At 37.7% G+C, this 15,113-nt stretch overlaps 1 protein-coding gene across 1 annotated transcript in view; it reads left to right on the top strand.

Moving 5' to 3' along the window:
* LOC308429695 (putative ATP-dependent RNA helicase DDX60) overlaps positions 1–15,113 on the top strand; it is a gene marked incomplete at its 5' end in the record, with an annotated part of 86,831 nt that overhangs the window by 59,634 nt on the left and 12,084 nt on the right. The window contains 6 exons of the mRNA XM_080928608.1: positions 1,080–1,232; positions 2,934–3,038; positions 4,618–4,818; positions 9,833–9,937; positions 10,438–10,579; positions 13,912–14,033. Of these exons, the coding sequence (XP_080784734.1) occupies positions 1,080–1,232; positions 2,934–3,038; positions 4,618–4,818; positions 9,833–9,937; positions 10,438–10,579; positions 13,912–14,033 (828 nt within the window). The remainder of the gene's footprint in view (positions 1–1,079; positions 1,233–2,933; positions 3,039–4,617; positions 4,819–9,832; positions 9,938–10,437; positions 10,580–13,911; positions 14,034–15,113) is intronic.

Genomic DNA, 15,113 nt, shown 5'->3' with positions numbered 1-15,113 from the left:
AATGGATACAAAAATTGTGGTACATTTACACAATGGAGTACTACTCAGCTATCAGAAACAATGACTTAACAAAATTCTTAAGAAAATGGATGCATCTAGAGATTATCATCCTGAGTGAGATAAGCCAGTCACAAAAGAACAGACATAATATGCAGTCACTGATAATTGGATACTAACCAGAGAAAGCTCTGAACACCCCAGAAACAACTCACAGACTATATGAAGTTCAAGAAAAGAAAAAAAAAAGAAGAAAAGAAAAAACCATTATGCTTATCTTTACACACCAAGAAAACTTTGACTAATTCCAGGTTACATCCTGTTTTACATGTACTTTATGCTCATTGTCACTAGTAAGATCTTAATGCACGCTATCAAACCTTTAAAGAAAAAAGCACTAAAAATGTATTTGTATACTTTTATGCAAAATGCTTAAAATTTGTACATTTATCTTTGTTTTTAAAATAAAGTTGCAAAAAAATAAATATCATAAAATTTACAGAATTAAAAAAAAAAAGAGTCCCCAAGTTCCATCCACTGTTTGACTGGGGTGTCATTTGTCTACGTCAGCTGCTGGTTGGAGCGTCTCAGAGGCCCACCATAATAGCTGTCGGCCTACAAGCATAACAGTATTATTAATAGTGTCAGGTGCTGGTGCCCGAGACACAGTTCTTTCACAAGTCATCAGTGTATCATTTTCAGAGGGAAGTAAGCATTCTATGACCTTAGACTATAAAGGTTTTGCTTTACTTTCTGGGAGAACCTTTAGAAAATTTCCATAGTCACTTGATATTGCTCAGGTGGGAGTGGCCCCCTCTTATACTTCTCTTGGGGCTTTGGTCTACTACTTTGGCAGATTTTCAGTCCCAGAACTGAGGTGAGACTGGGTTGGTCCATGCCAAGAGCTGGAAGATTTTTCTTATGGTGACTGTTGTTACCATAAAATGTTGTTGTTGTTAAATAGAAGAAAGGCCGAATGGCGACATCATTTGGGCAAATTATTATATGTCTATTGTTTTTAGCAAACAGTGGATCGCTTTAGAATCTGATAAGCAATACTCTAAATCCTTGCTTTCTTTCAGTCATTGCAGATGGTGTTTAATCGTGTCAGATTTGAGAGAAAAGGCACCACACTGAAGAGGTTGGCAAGAAGGGGCATTGGTTATCATCATAGCTCCATGACTAACAAAGAAAAGCAGCTGGTCGAAATTCTTTTTAGGAAAGGATTCATTAGGGTGGGTCAATTATTTTCATTGTAAAAAATGAGAATGTGAATATATGAAGGAGACTATTAATGAAATAAGAAAATACAGCCACCCCTTTATTTTTTTTCCTCTTGTAGCCATTTCTCTTAGAGTATAGATTAGGTTTCCTCAGTGTGATGCTTTTGCATACGCCCTGTATCATTTAAATTAGGAAGTGTCCCCAGGCTGGCCTCAGTGGTGTGTCTTACTTTTTAGTTATCCTATGGAAGGTTGGCTAATGTTGGTTTGCTACAGAGATCTTCTCAGGGATTTGGAGGGAGTTTAGATTCAAGTTTGCAGCAGATCCTTTTCTAATGTGGTAGCCGAAATAAAAGCACAGATATCTGCCTCCTTGGGCTTCAGCTTATCTCACCACAGTTTGTGGATACGGCAGTCACTACTGTTGCTTCTCCTGTTACTGATGGGGACAGGAGGAAGATTGCCATAAATAACTTTTAGTCCACATTCTTGTCATGTTTTGTTTAATACAGCCTCCTTCCAATGATCCAGACAAGCATACAGAAGGCCTTTCAATCATTATTAACTTTGTCTGAATCTTGACTAATATTTAAACATTGACCCTGACTTCTACAAATTATCCACTTTAAATTTTGTGTGGCGTAGAGTAAATTAAGGGGAGAATGGAAGGAAGAGAGAGAAAGAGGCCTGGCTAAAATAGCACTGTTCAGTAATTCCTTAGTCTCTAGTAAAGTGATGAGTACCCAAGGAGATTAAGAACATACACTAGGGCAATAGGATAGCTTTACCAGGGAGCACATTTTAGGAAGCTATATGAGGCTGTTCTTCTTCCATATGTAAAGAAAGCTCTCCTCTTCCGTGTTTGTGCTTGTTAAAGGGATTTGAAAAAAAATACATTTAATAAGTAGCGTGTTTTATCTTTGACATATGTATAAGCCTCAGCTACAAAACAATTAGAAAACAATAATTTATACCCTTCAGCATCGTGAGAAAAGAGCAGAAGCAGCTGCCAGTATAAAGAGTCAGCACAAGTCACTGTGTATTAACTGCATCAGGAAAAATTGAACCAGACGTCAGATGACATGACTGAACTTCACTCTTTCATCTGTTTCTTATCAGTGATCATGCAATTTCACAGCAAAACTAGAGAACGTACTTTATTTTTACATCATTTCTCGATGAACTGTGGTAGATGAAATACTTGGCAGGAAGTAGGCCCATAAAAAATTTATTGCCTTCTCATAGAGGAATTTCTCTTCTCATATTTTACTTACAATGTTTATTGTGATACTTTTCACATGCTGGATGTTCTTTATGACTCTGGAGATACAACTGTAAATGATGTCTGAAAAGTAAACACAACCACAGTATTGAGGGACACTGGTACAAATGTGGGGGTGGGGGAGAGGGAGATAAAAGAACAAAATTATTTTTTGAGTGACCTAGAATTTCCTTCGTGAGATTTGTGCCACATAATTAAAAAATAATTAGTATAGTTAAATATGTATTTCTTGCAAAGGAACTAGTGTTATAATGGAATCCTTTAGAGAAGTGCTGTCTGTGTTTACAAAGTCAGAAGAAACAGTATGTTTTGTCTCCTAGTTTGCCTACTGTCATTTAATTGGTATCTCAGTACAGTTTTGAGCAATCTCATAAATACTTGCATTCTGCCAAAATGCCAGCATGAGGAACCCATGTTTTGTTCCCTTTTAGGTGGTGACAGCTACTGGAACTCTCGCTTTAGGAGTCAACATGCCCTGTAAATCTGTGGTTTTTGCTCAAAATTCAGTCTATCTGGATGCTTTAAATTACAGACAGGTATTATAATATATTAACTTACTCAATATATTAACATTATATAACCATGAAATAGCAAAAATATTACCTTGCTATTAATTTGCTAAAATGCTCCAGTTTGTGGCAGAGCACTGTAGATGACTTGCTTGGTGTTTAGGAAGCACAGGGATCTGAGATTATGTGAGTGTTGCTCGTATGCATGGGATCTTAGACATAATATCTTGGATGTGATATCCAATCTCCATTCCTGTTTGCAGAATGTGGGAGACCATCTAGACCCCACAATAGTCACCCAAACTAAACAAAGTGAATTGCAAAAGAGAGTCCATATTGAAGGTGATTGGGAGACATTGACTTTCATGACAACTGATTTTTCTAGTCTAGATATATCTTTAATACTTTTCTGGACTCTTGACACACTGTTTCCAAACCACCTCCCATGTTTTCTGGCTGCTCTGCAATCTGTATACCCAATATTGCTACACTCTGCCCAGCTCCAGGGACTGACCTAACTAGGGCAGCGGGACAGTAAGAAAAGACAGACACACAGACACACCGAAGAGCTGGGATCAGGTGGACTTGCCTTTTTGATGGTGAAACTATATAACTTGGGAACACAGTGTACTTACTATATACAGTTCATCAGGAAATAGGATCATTGCATATTGCTGAATAAGGAGGCAGGGTTAACTGATCTCCTTAGGAGCCATCTCTGTAGGAGAATAGTCTACAAGCATAGCTACCTGGAAGGAGAAAGTTACATTTGATTGTTTCTGAACACACTGTCAATATCCAAATATAAACCAGAGGAAGGTTTATAATCCCTCTTATGCAATAAAGGGAACTTTGCCCTTACCATGGGGCTGAGGCATTGAGTCTTGGACATCTGTTTCCACATCAGTGGTATACATTCACATAGGACTTCGTTTATTTCCCCAGAGCTTCTTCAGTCAAAGTCTTGACCTTGAATATTAAAGCATTTTGCTTGCTTTGGATTCTACTTGTTCTGTTCTGTTCTGTTCTGCAGACAGCAAAGTTTGTCTGCATACAGTTTTCCTTCTCAGAAATGTTCTGCCAATATTTCTGCTGGTAGCCTCAAGTTTTAGATATATCCCCTAACATTCAGATTTATATATACAGGCATAATTATTATTAATAATACATTATCATATACTGTTACATCATATAATGTTATAGCATATATTATATAGCATAGATAGGATATTTTACCAAAGTAGGAATTGTATATATTATATAGTGTATAATATATCCATAGTATTAGATAAAGAATTTGTTGGTTGGTTTTGTCTTGTTGACACAGTCTTGGGTCCTAAACCATGTCCTATATATTATTTGCAGATTTTATAAATATGAGTAGTTCTGTATAGCATTGTACAAATACATGGTATAATTAATGACACATGGAATGGCATATATATTATTTAAAATAGCTCTACTTCAGATATTTCTCAGATTTAAAAGAGGTTAGTCATTAGCTAACCTCCACGTGCAGCACCCTTGCTCAAAAGCAATGTAAAAGGCTTAATCTCTTTACACCCTTGTAGGAAAAATACTCAACATGAATCTGCTATATTTCCAGATGTCTGGTCGGGCCGGAAGACGAGGGCAAGACTTACTGGGCGACGTCTACTTCTTTGATATTCCACGGCCCAAAATAGGAAAACTCATAAAATCCAAAGTTCCTGAGCTGAGAGGACAGTTTCCTCTCAGTATCACGCTCATCCTAAGACTCATGTTGCTCGCTACCAAGGCAGATGACCTAGAGGATGGCAAGGCAAAGGTGCTGTGTGCCCTTCTCCGTCCGGTGCCCTTCTCCTTCTTCTTCCCTGCTGAGATCAGCTCTGCTGAGCTTGGCTTTGGCTTTCAGTGTCTTCCATGTTCTCTAGAGGGGGGTGCAGGAAGCTGTGGAGCACAGTGACAAGTTTTGCTTGTTTCCATGATCAGACAAAGTTCATGAATGGCTGGGGACAGAGGTTTCTTCATGATGCTAGTCTCTTTGTGTATGATAGACACCATTATGTGGTACCAAAGGACTCCAGCTATGATGTGTTTTTACTGTTCAGAAAGAAGAATGATTGTTTTTTTATAATTGTAAAATAACCGTTTTTTCTTTTCATAAGACAAAATCCAAATTCATTAAGAGTGTTTAGAAAATATAGAAAACTAAAAAACCAAACAAAAAGGTTTCGTGCCTGGTTCTACCTAATAGTCACATGATTATTATATTGTCGTTCTTGTTTTCTGACATTTTTTGCAAGGTATGATTGCACATTTTATAAGGCAGTGGACATTAAAATATAATCAAAACATTGTCTTGATGCTTGAGGGTCAGATAATAGAGAGTCTGAAACTGTGAATTGGAAATTCACAATCGGGTGATTTGATTGTGTTCAAATGAACGGACTTGTGTTCATTTTCTGTCAGCTGTAACTAATGCCACACATGGATTGAATTATGAAGACAGGTCTGTTTGGTTCATGATTCTGGAGATTTGATGCTGAAGACTGGCATCTACTGAAGTTCATTTTGTTTGAAGTATCCCAAGTCACAAATCATTACATGCTAAACTGGAAGCATGCAGGCCTGTTTGCTTCCCTCCTCTGTCCCCTTCCCCATTCTGTCACTCTTGTAAAATCACGAGGATTGCAGCATGGGTGCCCACTAATCTTGGACTTCCTCTGGCTTTTGTTTACTTCCTTAAGTCCAAAACCTCAGTAAGATATGAGGGTAGATTCTAGGATGATCTTGGAACCACATTCAGACCACAGCAGGGCCTGTTTTTCCTAATTCTGCGTATGAATTATTATAACTAGTTTGATCAGACACTGCTTATGGAAGTGAGCATTTCTGGATATTCCTAATGTGTTTGCTGGCTTTGTAAAGCATTGTTTTGGGAAGTTTCTTCATTTTTGAGTTTTTAAAAAATGTCTCCTCACCCTCTCTCTTCCTCACTTCCTTCCTCTATCTCTTCTCCCTCCCCCGCCTCTCTCTCTCTCTCTCATGTGTGTGTGTGTGTGTGTGTGTGTGTGTGTGTGTGTACATGCCATGGCACACATGTGGCAGGCCAGAGAACAAGCAGAGAACAATTTGCAGGAAGTAACCTGTTTCCGTCCTTCTTCCTCCTGTGTCTTTGTTCCTGGATATCTAACTCTGGTAGTACATCTTGGTGACAAGTGCCTTTACCCACTGAGCCACTATATTGGCCTGTTTTTCAGTTAAGTACATCTTCTAATAAGACATTATTAATTTAATAATAGTTTAATAATATAGAATATTTTATTTCACTCATTATTTACTTATGAAATAATATATTTTATTTGACTTTTTATAGTATATGTATTATTGTGTGCATACATGTAACTGTCACAAAATGTCAGAGAGCACACGTTGAGTTCAGAAGGTAACTTTTACATGGCTTCAAGGGATCAAACTCATCTCCAGACTTGCACACGAGCCCCTTTTCCCACGGAGCAATCTCTTTGACCCCTTAATTATTTTCAGACAATAATTAGGAGGGCTCATTTTCTGTGCTTTGGCCTATTTGCAAAGCATGATGGGAAGTCTCTGCTTACTTGTGCCCAGTTTTAAGTGTGGGCATAGACTCTTCAGACTGTGCTTTTTAAATGATGTTTTCTTCTGTCATGGTGTTTCATGACTGTGTGTGTCAGATGCTTTGGCCATATCCTCTCTCCATTTCTTTGTTGTATATCTCAATTTCCTACCACTGGGCTCCTTCTCCATCTCAAAGAGTCTCTTCACTGCCTCATGCATACATGTTTAAATCTAGAGACTCACTAAGAGAAAACATCTATTATGCCCCCATGACTACTCTTAGTCCCTAGGATCAGGTGTTTCCTGGAGCACATTTATTCCCCTCCTACCTCCGCCAGCCAGGCTAATCTCCTTCCTCATACAGTTTGTTTGACTGTTGTTTTTCCTGCCTACATAGTAATATGAGTCTTTTGTTTTTGCTTATTTCAAATTATTTTCCTCAAGTTATACTTCCTGAAAAGTAACTTAAACATGACTAGTTAGCTGCTTTTGATGATACGGTTCTGTCTTGCTATGTAGGTTACACATATTCTCTACTACTGACCTGCACATATGGGGTCAACATGGAGAATATATGGAATGTTTTCATAACTATATTCAAGTAGTTTTGTGACTAAAATGCTCTTAGATTATATTTTTGTCAATTACCCCATTTATTTAATTTATATTTATATTTATATATAATGTGTATATTTCATATATCTCCCATGTATATCCCATATATATATATATATATTTTTCATATATATCTCTCATATATATACCACATATATATACCACATATATATCCCATATACATATGATATATGTATACATCATATCATATATAGAAGTCCAATTTCTCTTTTTTCTCAATTACTTTTTTTAATTATGAGAGAACATAACATTTTAATTTTGGATTATTAATTTAGACCTTTATATTGTCAGTTCTGTTTATTTTATTATCATTGTTTGAGGCAGGGTGTCATGTAGTCTCAGCTGGTTTTGAACTCACTTCAGAGCTGTGGGTTACTTTGAACTCCTGATTCTCTTGCCTCCACCTTCTGAGTGTGCTGGGATTACAAGCATGTACCACTATGCCTGGATCAATTGTGTTCTTTAGGAGCATTCTCATAGACTCAGTTACAGATTATTTCTGTGAGCATCTGTGAAGCCCCCACTAGAGAAAATGAGCATGCAGAACAGCAGTGTTCTCAACTAAGGTGGTGCCATGCAGTTTGCTGAGACCCTTGATAGAACAAGAGTAGAAGAAAGAGGAGACTTTTAATGCAGGCCTGCTGTAAGAGGGCAGCCCCATCACTGCAGGTGCTGTGTAATGGAGCAAGACAAGCTATGTATTGAAAGTGATTTTCTTCATTAGTTCATTCATTCACTTTACATCCAATCACAGCCTCCTAACCCCATGCTTAGAAATGTCTCCTCCCATTGCCCCCTCCCAGAGAAGGACAAGCTACCCTGGGACATCCACCCAGAGCAGGACTAAATTCATCCTCTCCCACTGAGGATGAGACCAAACCAGGCAGCTACTTTTAAAAACATGTGCCAAAACTAAATTGTTCCTCATTTAGGTTGCTCTCCTCAGGTATTTTGTGGTAGCAGTGAAAATACATCATGCTAGTATGATGTTAATGATAAGGTCTGAGTACACAGTGAACTGCATAGTTCTTAAGGTCTGAGGACACAGTGAACTACATAGTTCCTAAGGTCTGAGGACACAGTGAACTACACAGTTCCTGTCCCCAAACACTCTCTTGCTTCTTTGTGGTTTTCCAGTTGCTTCCTCCTCTGATTCTTGCACACACAAAGGGTGTGGTAATAGAGGTCACTTTGGTTTCCTCTATAACCCACTGTCAAGGGAGTTATACACTTTTTTTTGTTCCTCTTGTACTTCCTCCATCCTACACATATGTGTGTACAGAATTACTAATAAAATAGTTCTTTCTTATTTTGTGTGTCTTTTAAAGGACAACTGAGCTTCTTTCTGTTTTCTAGAAACTCTCTAACCTAGGGCAGATAGGTTTGCATTGAGTGAGACTAAGAACCTTTGCTTTTTTTCTGACTTTGCAGGTAGTTTAGAGAGAAGTCGAATGCCACACTTGAAAGGAAGCCCTCTTTTGGCTTCAGCCAAGCTTCTTTAACTCCATTTTCAGTAGTATTGCCAATTCAAAATACTGTATCTAGTTTCCTCTCACCCCCATCCCTTATAACTTGCTCACTGCAAGCTCTTAAACTAGAATGTTTTTTATGCTCATACTGTTTGGGGGCAATTTTGTCTTAATCACTTTTTTGTCCATGTGATAGGACCATGATGGAAGGAATTCATAGAAAGAACAGTAGTTTACTGGGGACTTTTAAGAGTCTATGACTATCATGGTAGAAGCAGGGCAGCAGGAAGGTAGGTATGGTGCTGGAGTAATGGCTGAGAGCTCACATCTTGAGACATTACCACAAGGTAGAGTCCGAGGGCTAACTGTGATTATCATGGGCTTTTACAATGTGAATGCTTACACTCTCTCATCCTTCTCAAATTGTTCCATGCACTGGAGAGTGTCTCATCCTTCCCAAACTGTTCCATGCACTGGGGAGTGTCTCATCCTTCTCAAACTGTTCCATGTACTGGGGAGTGTCTCATCCTTCCCAAACTGTTCCATGCACTGGGGAGTGTCTCATCCTTCTCAAACTGTTCCATGTACTGGAGAGTGTCTCATCCTTCCCAAACTGTTCCATGCACTGTAGAGTGAACAACCAAGCACATGAGCCTTTGAGTCCATTCTCATTCATACTGCCATAGTGCTTTTTTGTGTCTTCAAGGAAATATGTGCTGGGTTAGAAGATGTGCTTTAGAATGAAGAAAATTGTACTAAACCTAATTAAATTTTGCTTATTGCTGCTATGTTTTATGGTATTATTAATATAGTATACAGTTGGGGACCACAAGGACAATAAGGAGCTTTTAAGGACATCCTTTTTTCCTTGTGTGCTGTAGTCAGGGGAGACAGCATTTGAACGAGTAGAGTAGTGAAAAGGAACACTCACAATGTTTCTTTGTTCTTCAGAGGTATAGATCTTATAATTCAAACATGTATATACACACACATATCGGACCTATATAATATTGGTGTGTTTGTACTTGTGATGTATAACTTAGCTTATCTTATTTGTTTTAAAGACATTTCATTCAATTTATGTTGCTGATTTAAATGTTTTTTTTTTTTTTTTTTTTTTTTTTTTTTTTTTTGTAGGCACTGTCAGTGCTGAAGCACTCACTGTTGTCTTTCAAACAACCCCGGGCCACAGACACATTAAAGCTTTACTTCTTATATTCTTTGCAGTTCCTGGTGAAAGAGGTATGAGCCCTCCCTGCCCTCTGTCTGTGCAGAATAGATTTGCTACTATCTATATTTTTTTTTTCTTAAGCAGCAGACATTTGATTTTTTTTACATCTATTTTTTAAAGTTTATCTCTCTCTCTCTCTCTCTCTCTCTCTCTCTGTGTGTGTGTGTGTGTGTGTGTGTGTGTGTGTCTGTAGACACAAGAAGAAGGATATAAGAAGCCTGAAACTGGAGTTACAACTAACTGGGAAGCTAAATGTAGATTCTGGAAGATTGAGTTCAGGTCCTCTGGAAAAGTAATCTGTGCTCCTCACTGCTGAGCCATCTCTCCAACCCTAGATTTTGGGGTTTTAATGACAATGCATTGTTGTTACTTGTCATTTATATAATTATTAACATTGGCCCAGTTAACAGTTACTATCTTATTAATATTATGAACTATTTTAAACTGACAATGAATAATTGACTTTTTATTCTGAGTTGAGCAAAGCTAACGAATTATTTTTGTTCTTTAGGGACTTATAGATCAGGAAGGCAACCCAATAGGGTTTGCTGGCCTCGTGTCACATTTACACTACCATGAACCTTCTAATCTTGTGTTTGTCAGTTTTCTTGTAAAAGGCCTTTTCCATAAACTTTGTCAACCAACAAGTAAAGGTAAGTTTGAGGACTGTGTTGTCTGTCTGTGGGTCCATGTAGCATCAAAGTAATATTGTCATATTTAATATGTTTTTATCAGTATATAGGTATATATTAAATAATATATTTTAATATTCATGTATATATAATATGTATTTTTACACACGCACACACACATAATCTTTTTATGGTGGGAAAAATACCTGATTCATAGAAATTTCAGAAAAATGTTTATTCAATTGTTATTTAAGAGCTTATCAGTTTAAAATGATATATATGATCAGTTTTGAGTAACAATATAAGAAAACATGTTAACCCAATAAGAAATCTGTTTCCATGTTACGTTCTGCCCTATATGTACTTCATGCTTATGATAACTAATGGGACTTCTATGCAAGCTATCAAATCTCTAAAAGAACTAAGTACTGACAAAATTATTCATATAATGTTATGCCAAAAATGCCTTTAAAAATCTATAAATGTATTCCTCTTTTTTAAAAAAATAAAGTGGTAAGGGATAATTAAAAAAATTAAAAGAAAACAAAAAGAAAGCATTGTTAAAACGAGAAAACCCAAAATTCTACCAACAGATAATTACTATTAATATCTGTGAATATTATTTGCAACATTATTTTCTTTGAATATAATTGTATAGTATAGTATAATTGTATAATTCAATAGCTAATATTGAATTTATTTTGTAATCTAGGTCAACTTACACATGATAATTTTTTACCCAAATTGGACAAAATCTTTTAAAATAAATCCCATAAAGTTTTAATGGAAAGACCTTTGAGTCCTACATTTCAAAATAAATTATTTAATTAAATCTTTGAAGGAAATATTGCTCTCTCATAACATGTGTGCTTATTGATGTGTGTAACAGTGACTTCCATCTCTTACTTTGCTTTCTGTCACTAGCTAATGAAAATATTTTGAATGATACTTGTAGTTTTTATACTTGTAAAAAGTGTGTCATGTTGTGGCTGCTCAGAAAGTTCTGTTCCCCAAAGCTTTGTAAAATCAGTTATTTCAGGCAACAGGAAGTGTGGTTGTGTTTTTTGTTGTTGATAGGGATCTAAAATGGATAACTTTATAAAGGATGTGTAGAGACGTTAGGTAGACTGGTTGTTACCTTTTAAAAGTCAGAGCCAATACTCAAATACAAGTAACCTGATGCTAGATCCCAAGTTTTGGGGGCCATCACAACTTTTTAAACACTAATATGGTTCATGTGCTATTTGAGTGTGGCGCCTCACATGAGCCATGACTCCAGTTGAGTGGAGGAAAGTTATCTGTGGGTTTAGCTTTGGCCATCTTGTTGTTAGGCACTGAGATCCCATAAGAGGTTATTGAAAGGAGGAGAGAGGTTGTGGGAGCTTGAGTGAGAATGGCCCCCACATGCTCAATACTTGGTCACAGGGGGTGGCAGTATTTGAAGGAATTGGGAAGTGTAGCCTTGTTGTAGGAGGGGTGTCACTGGGGAATGGACTTGGAGATTTCAAAAGCTCATGGTAAGTCCAGAGTCTCTCTCCTTCCTGCTGCCTGTGGATGTGATGTAGAATTCTCAGCTACATCTCCAGCGCCATGTGTTCCTGAGTGCCACCATGCCTCTCAACATAATGAGAATGGCCTAAACCTCTGAAACTGTAAGCCAAGTAAATGCTTTCTTTTTATAAAATTTGCCATCTGCTCATGGGTGGAATGTGGATTTTGGATTAGGAAAGTTGCTTAACATTTTCAATGGGGCTTAATAGGCCACAATAGTAGGAGCAGGAAAGACAATGGTGTGGAGAACAATGAAGATTATAACAGCTCAGCTTAAGAGGATTCAGGGGAGAAGAATATTAAGGGCCTGGAGACCTTTCTTTTGTGATATTTTGGCAAAGAATTTTCTGCTCTTATTCAAACAATATGCCAGAGAGTAAATGGAAGAGTTGTGTTCTACTGATATTAGCAGAGATGTCAATGCAGCCTAGTATTGACTGCATTTTGTGGTTATTTATAGTCATTCTTGTACAGGTCTATAATGAAAAGGAGCAAGGTGCACAAAGAAAATAATTAACAGTTGGAGGAGAAAAGGAGTACCAGGAAGTGTAATGAAGCTTAGTCCAGGGCTCAAGGAGACAAAAACTTTAAAGAAAAGCCTGCTGATAAATGGGATAAAGGGAGCAGTGACCCCTGAGGTGCTAAGTGGGATAAAGAGAGAAATGACCCCTAAGAAATACTCTGCCCTGCCAAGCTCCAATTTGTGCAAAGGAATTAAAGAAAAACTTATGCAATGAAGGGAACCAACAGCAGCAGGAAGCTAATGCACATATAATTCTAAAAGAGAGCCATATTCTAGCCCTAGCAAGTAGTAGAACTCAGCAACATCAGTCACATAGTTCTGGCTTTAAAGTCAAGAATAAAAGAAAGGGGTTTTAGAATCTCCCTCTGAGACTAAGGAAAGCTGCTGGGGCCAAGTGCCTGTCAGGGTGTTACCACATGGAAGCTCATAGAACCCACTGCATGAACCTGTGACAGTGCAGCATGGATTTGTGTTGGAGACCCCAAGAATAGTGATAAGGATTTTAAGTTGTTACTGAAGAACATTAATGGAATTTCAGTCTTCAGAATCCATAGGGATATGCAGGGAAAGACACTGCTGTGATTGCTGCTGTGATTAGCATGTAGAAACTCTACTGATGGATCTGCTGTAGCTCTTCATTAGCTTGAGAAGTGGCAGGAGCGGGATCTATGTGGTGATCTGAATTGGAACAGCTTCCACAGGTTCCTATATTTTAATGTATGGTCATTTAGGAGTGGTACTATGGGAGGGATGAGGAAGTATGTCATTGTTGAAGGGAGTATGTTACTGGCCATGGGCTTTGGGGCTTTGAAATTTCAAGCCAGGCCCAGTGGCTCCCTCTTCCTGTTGCCTGATCATTCAGATTGTAGAACTCTACTCTCAACTTCTTCTCCAGAACCATGTCTGTCACCATTCTCCCTACCATGTTGGTAATAGATTAAACCTGTAAAACTGTAAACAGCAACAATGAAGTGAGTTGCTGTGATCATTGTGTCTCTTGGTCATAGCACACTGACCAACATGGAGACATTGTTATAAATTTTGTCACTCACTGGGAGATGGTCCAAAGTGAGCAAAATATAAATCTGAGCATGAAGTAATTTGTAGCTGAGAAGAGAAGGACATTAATGAAGGTATATACGCATGAATGCAAAAAGTTCAGATGAGAAGCATCTGTAGGAAAAGTTAGTTGCAATAAAATAAACATGGCAATTTAAACATACAAACTTGACCTAACCCCCTTTTTACATATGTAACATGAAACTTTTCTTTTGTATAGGCTCAAAACGTTTTTCTGAAGATGTAATGGAAAAGCTGGTTTTAGTTTTGGCAAATCTTTTTGGAAGAACGTATATTCCAGCCAAGTTCTATGAGGCTAAACCCAAGTTTTATCAATCAAAGGTAAAAACTTTCTGATAAAATTAATTAATAACATAAATTCTATCAGAAATGTCTCAATAACAATTGGATTTTATGAACATGGGATTGTGAACGTATTTTGTAAATTAATCTGTTCTTTGCAGAGATAATGTAATTTTTATTTGTAACTCTAAGCCCCTCTGTGAATCTATTCAAAGTTTACATGCTTTGAGGATAAATAGCATGAAAGCACATTCGGCTCGTTAGCTGATTGCATCCAAATGTAGCATTAACGAAAAGGGGCTGGAAGGTGACTTGGTGGCGAGCTTACCGTGCAAGCGTGAAGAGCTGAGTTTGGATTCCCAGTACGCACATGACAGGATATGCACAGTGGCGCTAATTGCATTCCCAGAGCGAGGGAGCCAAACATGCTTGGCTCTTTGGAACTGGCTAGGGTAGCAGAGCCTACTTGGAGAGTGCAGGTGTGGTGGGAGAGCTTGCTTCAAAAAATGAGGTGGAGAGCACTCACACACACACATTCATGTGTGTATACATGAAAAAATGTAGGCAATTATATATTCAACCCCAAAGCTACCCTCGTTGCTGAATGTGTGTCTTGTGATTATGACCTTATGTCACAGTGCATTTGTTCATTTCATTAAAACATGTATATGAGTTCATTAAGCCACACGTTAATGTGCATGAGATCATATTTCTAGCAGCCTTATGACTCTTTGGTGCTTCGAGTAGCTTCTCTCCATATTATAATATAACTTTCTGAATGATCCCTTATGGCATGGCAGAATTCCTTTATTCCCAGTTCTTCAGGTACAGAAGTCTTAAGTGAAGGTACTTTGTGGGCTTGTAGTTTTCTACTGAAAAAACTACCAAAAAGGAAAGAAAATAAAATTAGATACAGAGTACTTTCATGTGTCCAAGAAAAAGTCATTAACTGTGTTAGTAGAGTGAACACAAGTGAAGGTTTCTAAACCTCTCAACCGGGCATGGTTGTTTCCCAGTCTGAAAATATGCTGTATCTTCCTTGCTTTGCAAATGTATCCCTAGGCCCTTTGGAATTACTCATGAGTTGAATGACATTTGAGGACATGCTTTTATTTTTAC

The sequence above is a fragment of the Micromys minutus genome (assembly GCF_963924665.1).
Source record: "Micromys minutus genome assembly, chromosome: 14".
NCBI classification, from domain to species: domain Eukaryota; kingdom Metazoa; phylum Chordata; class Mammalia; order Rodentia; family Muridae; genus Micromys; species Micromys minutus.
This window is presented reverse-complemented; position numbering and strand designations above follow the sequence as displayed.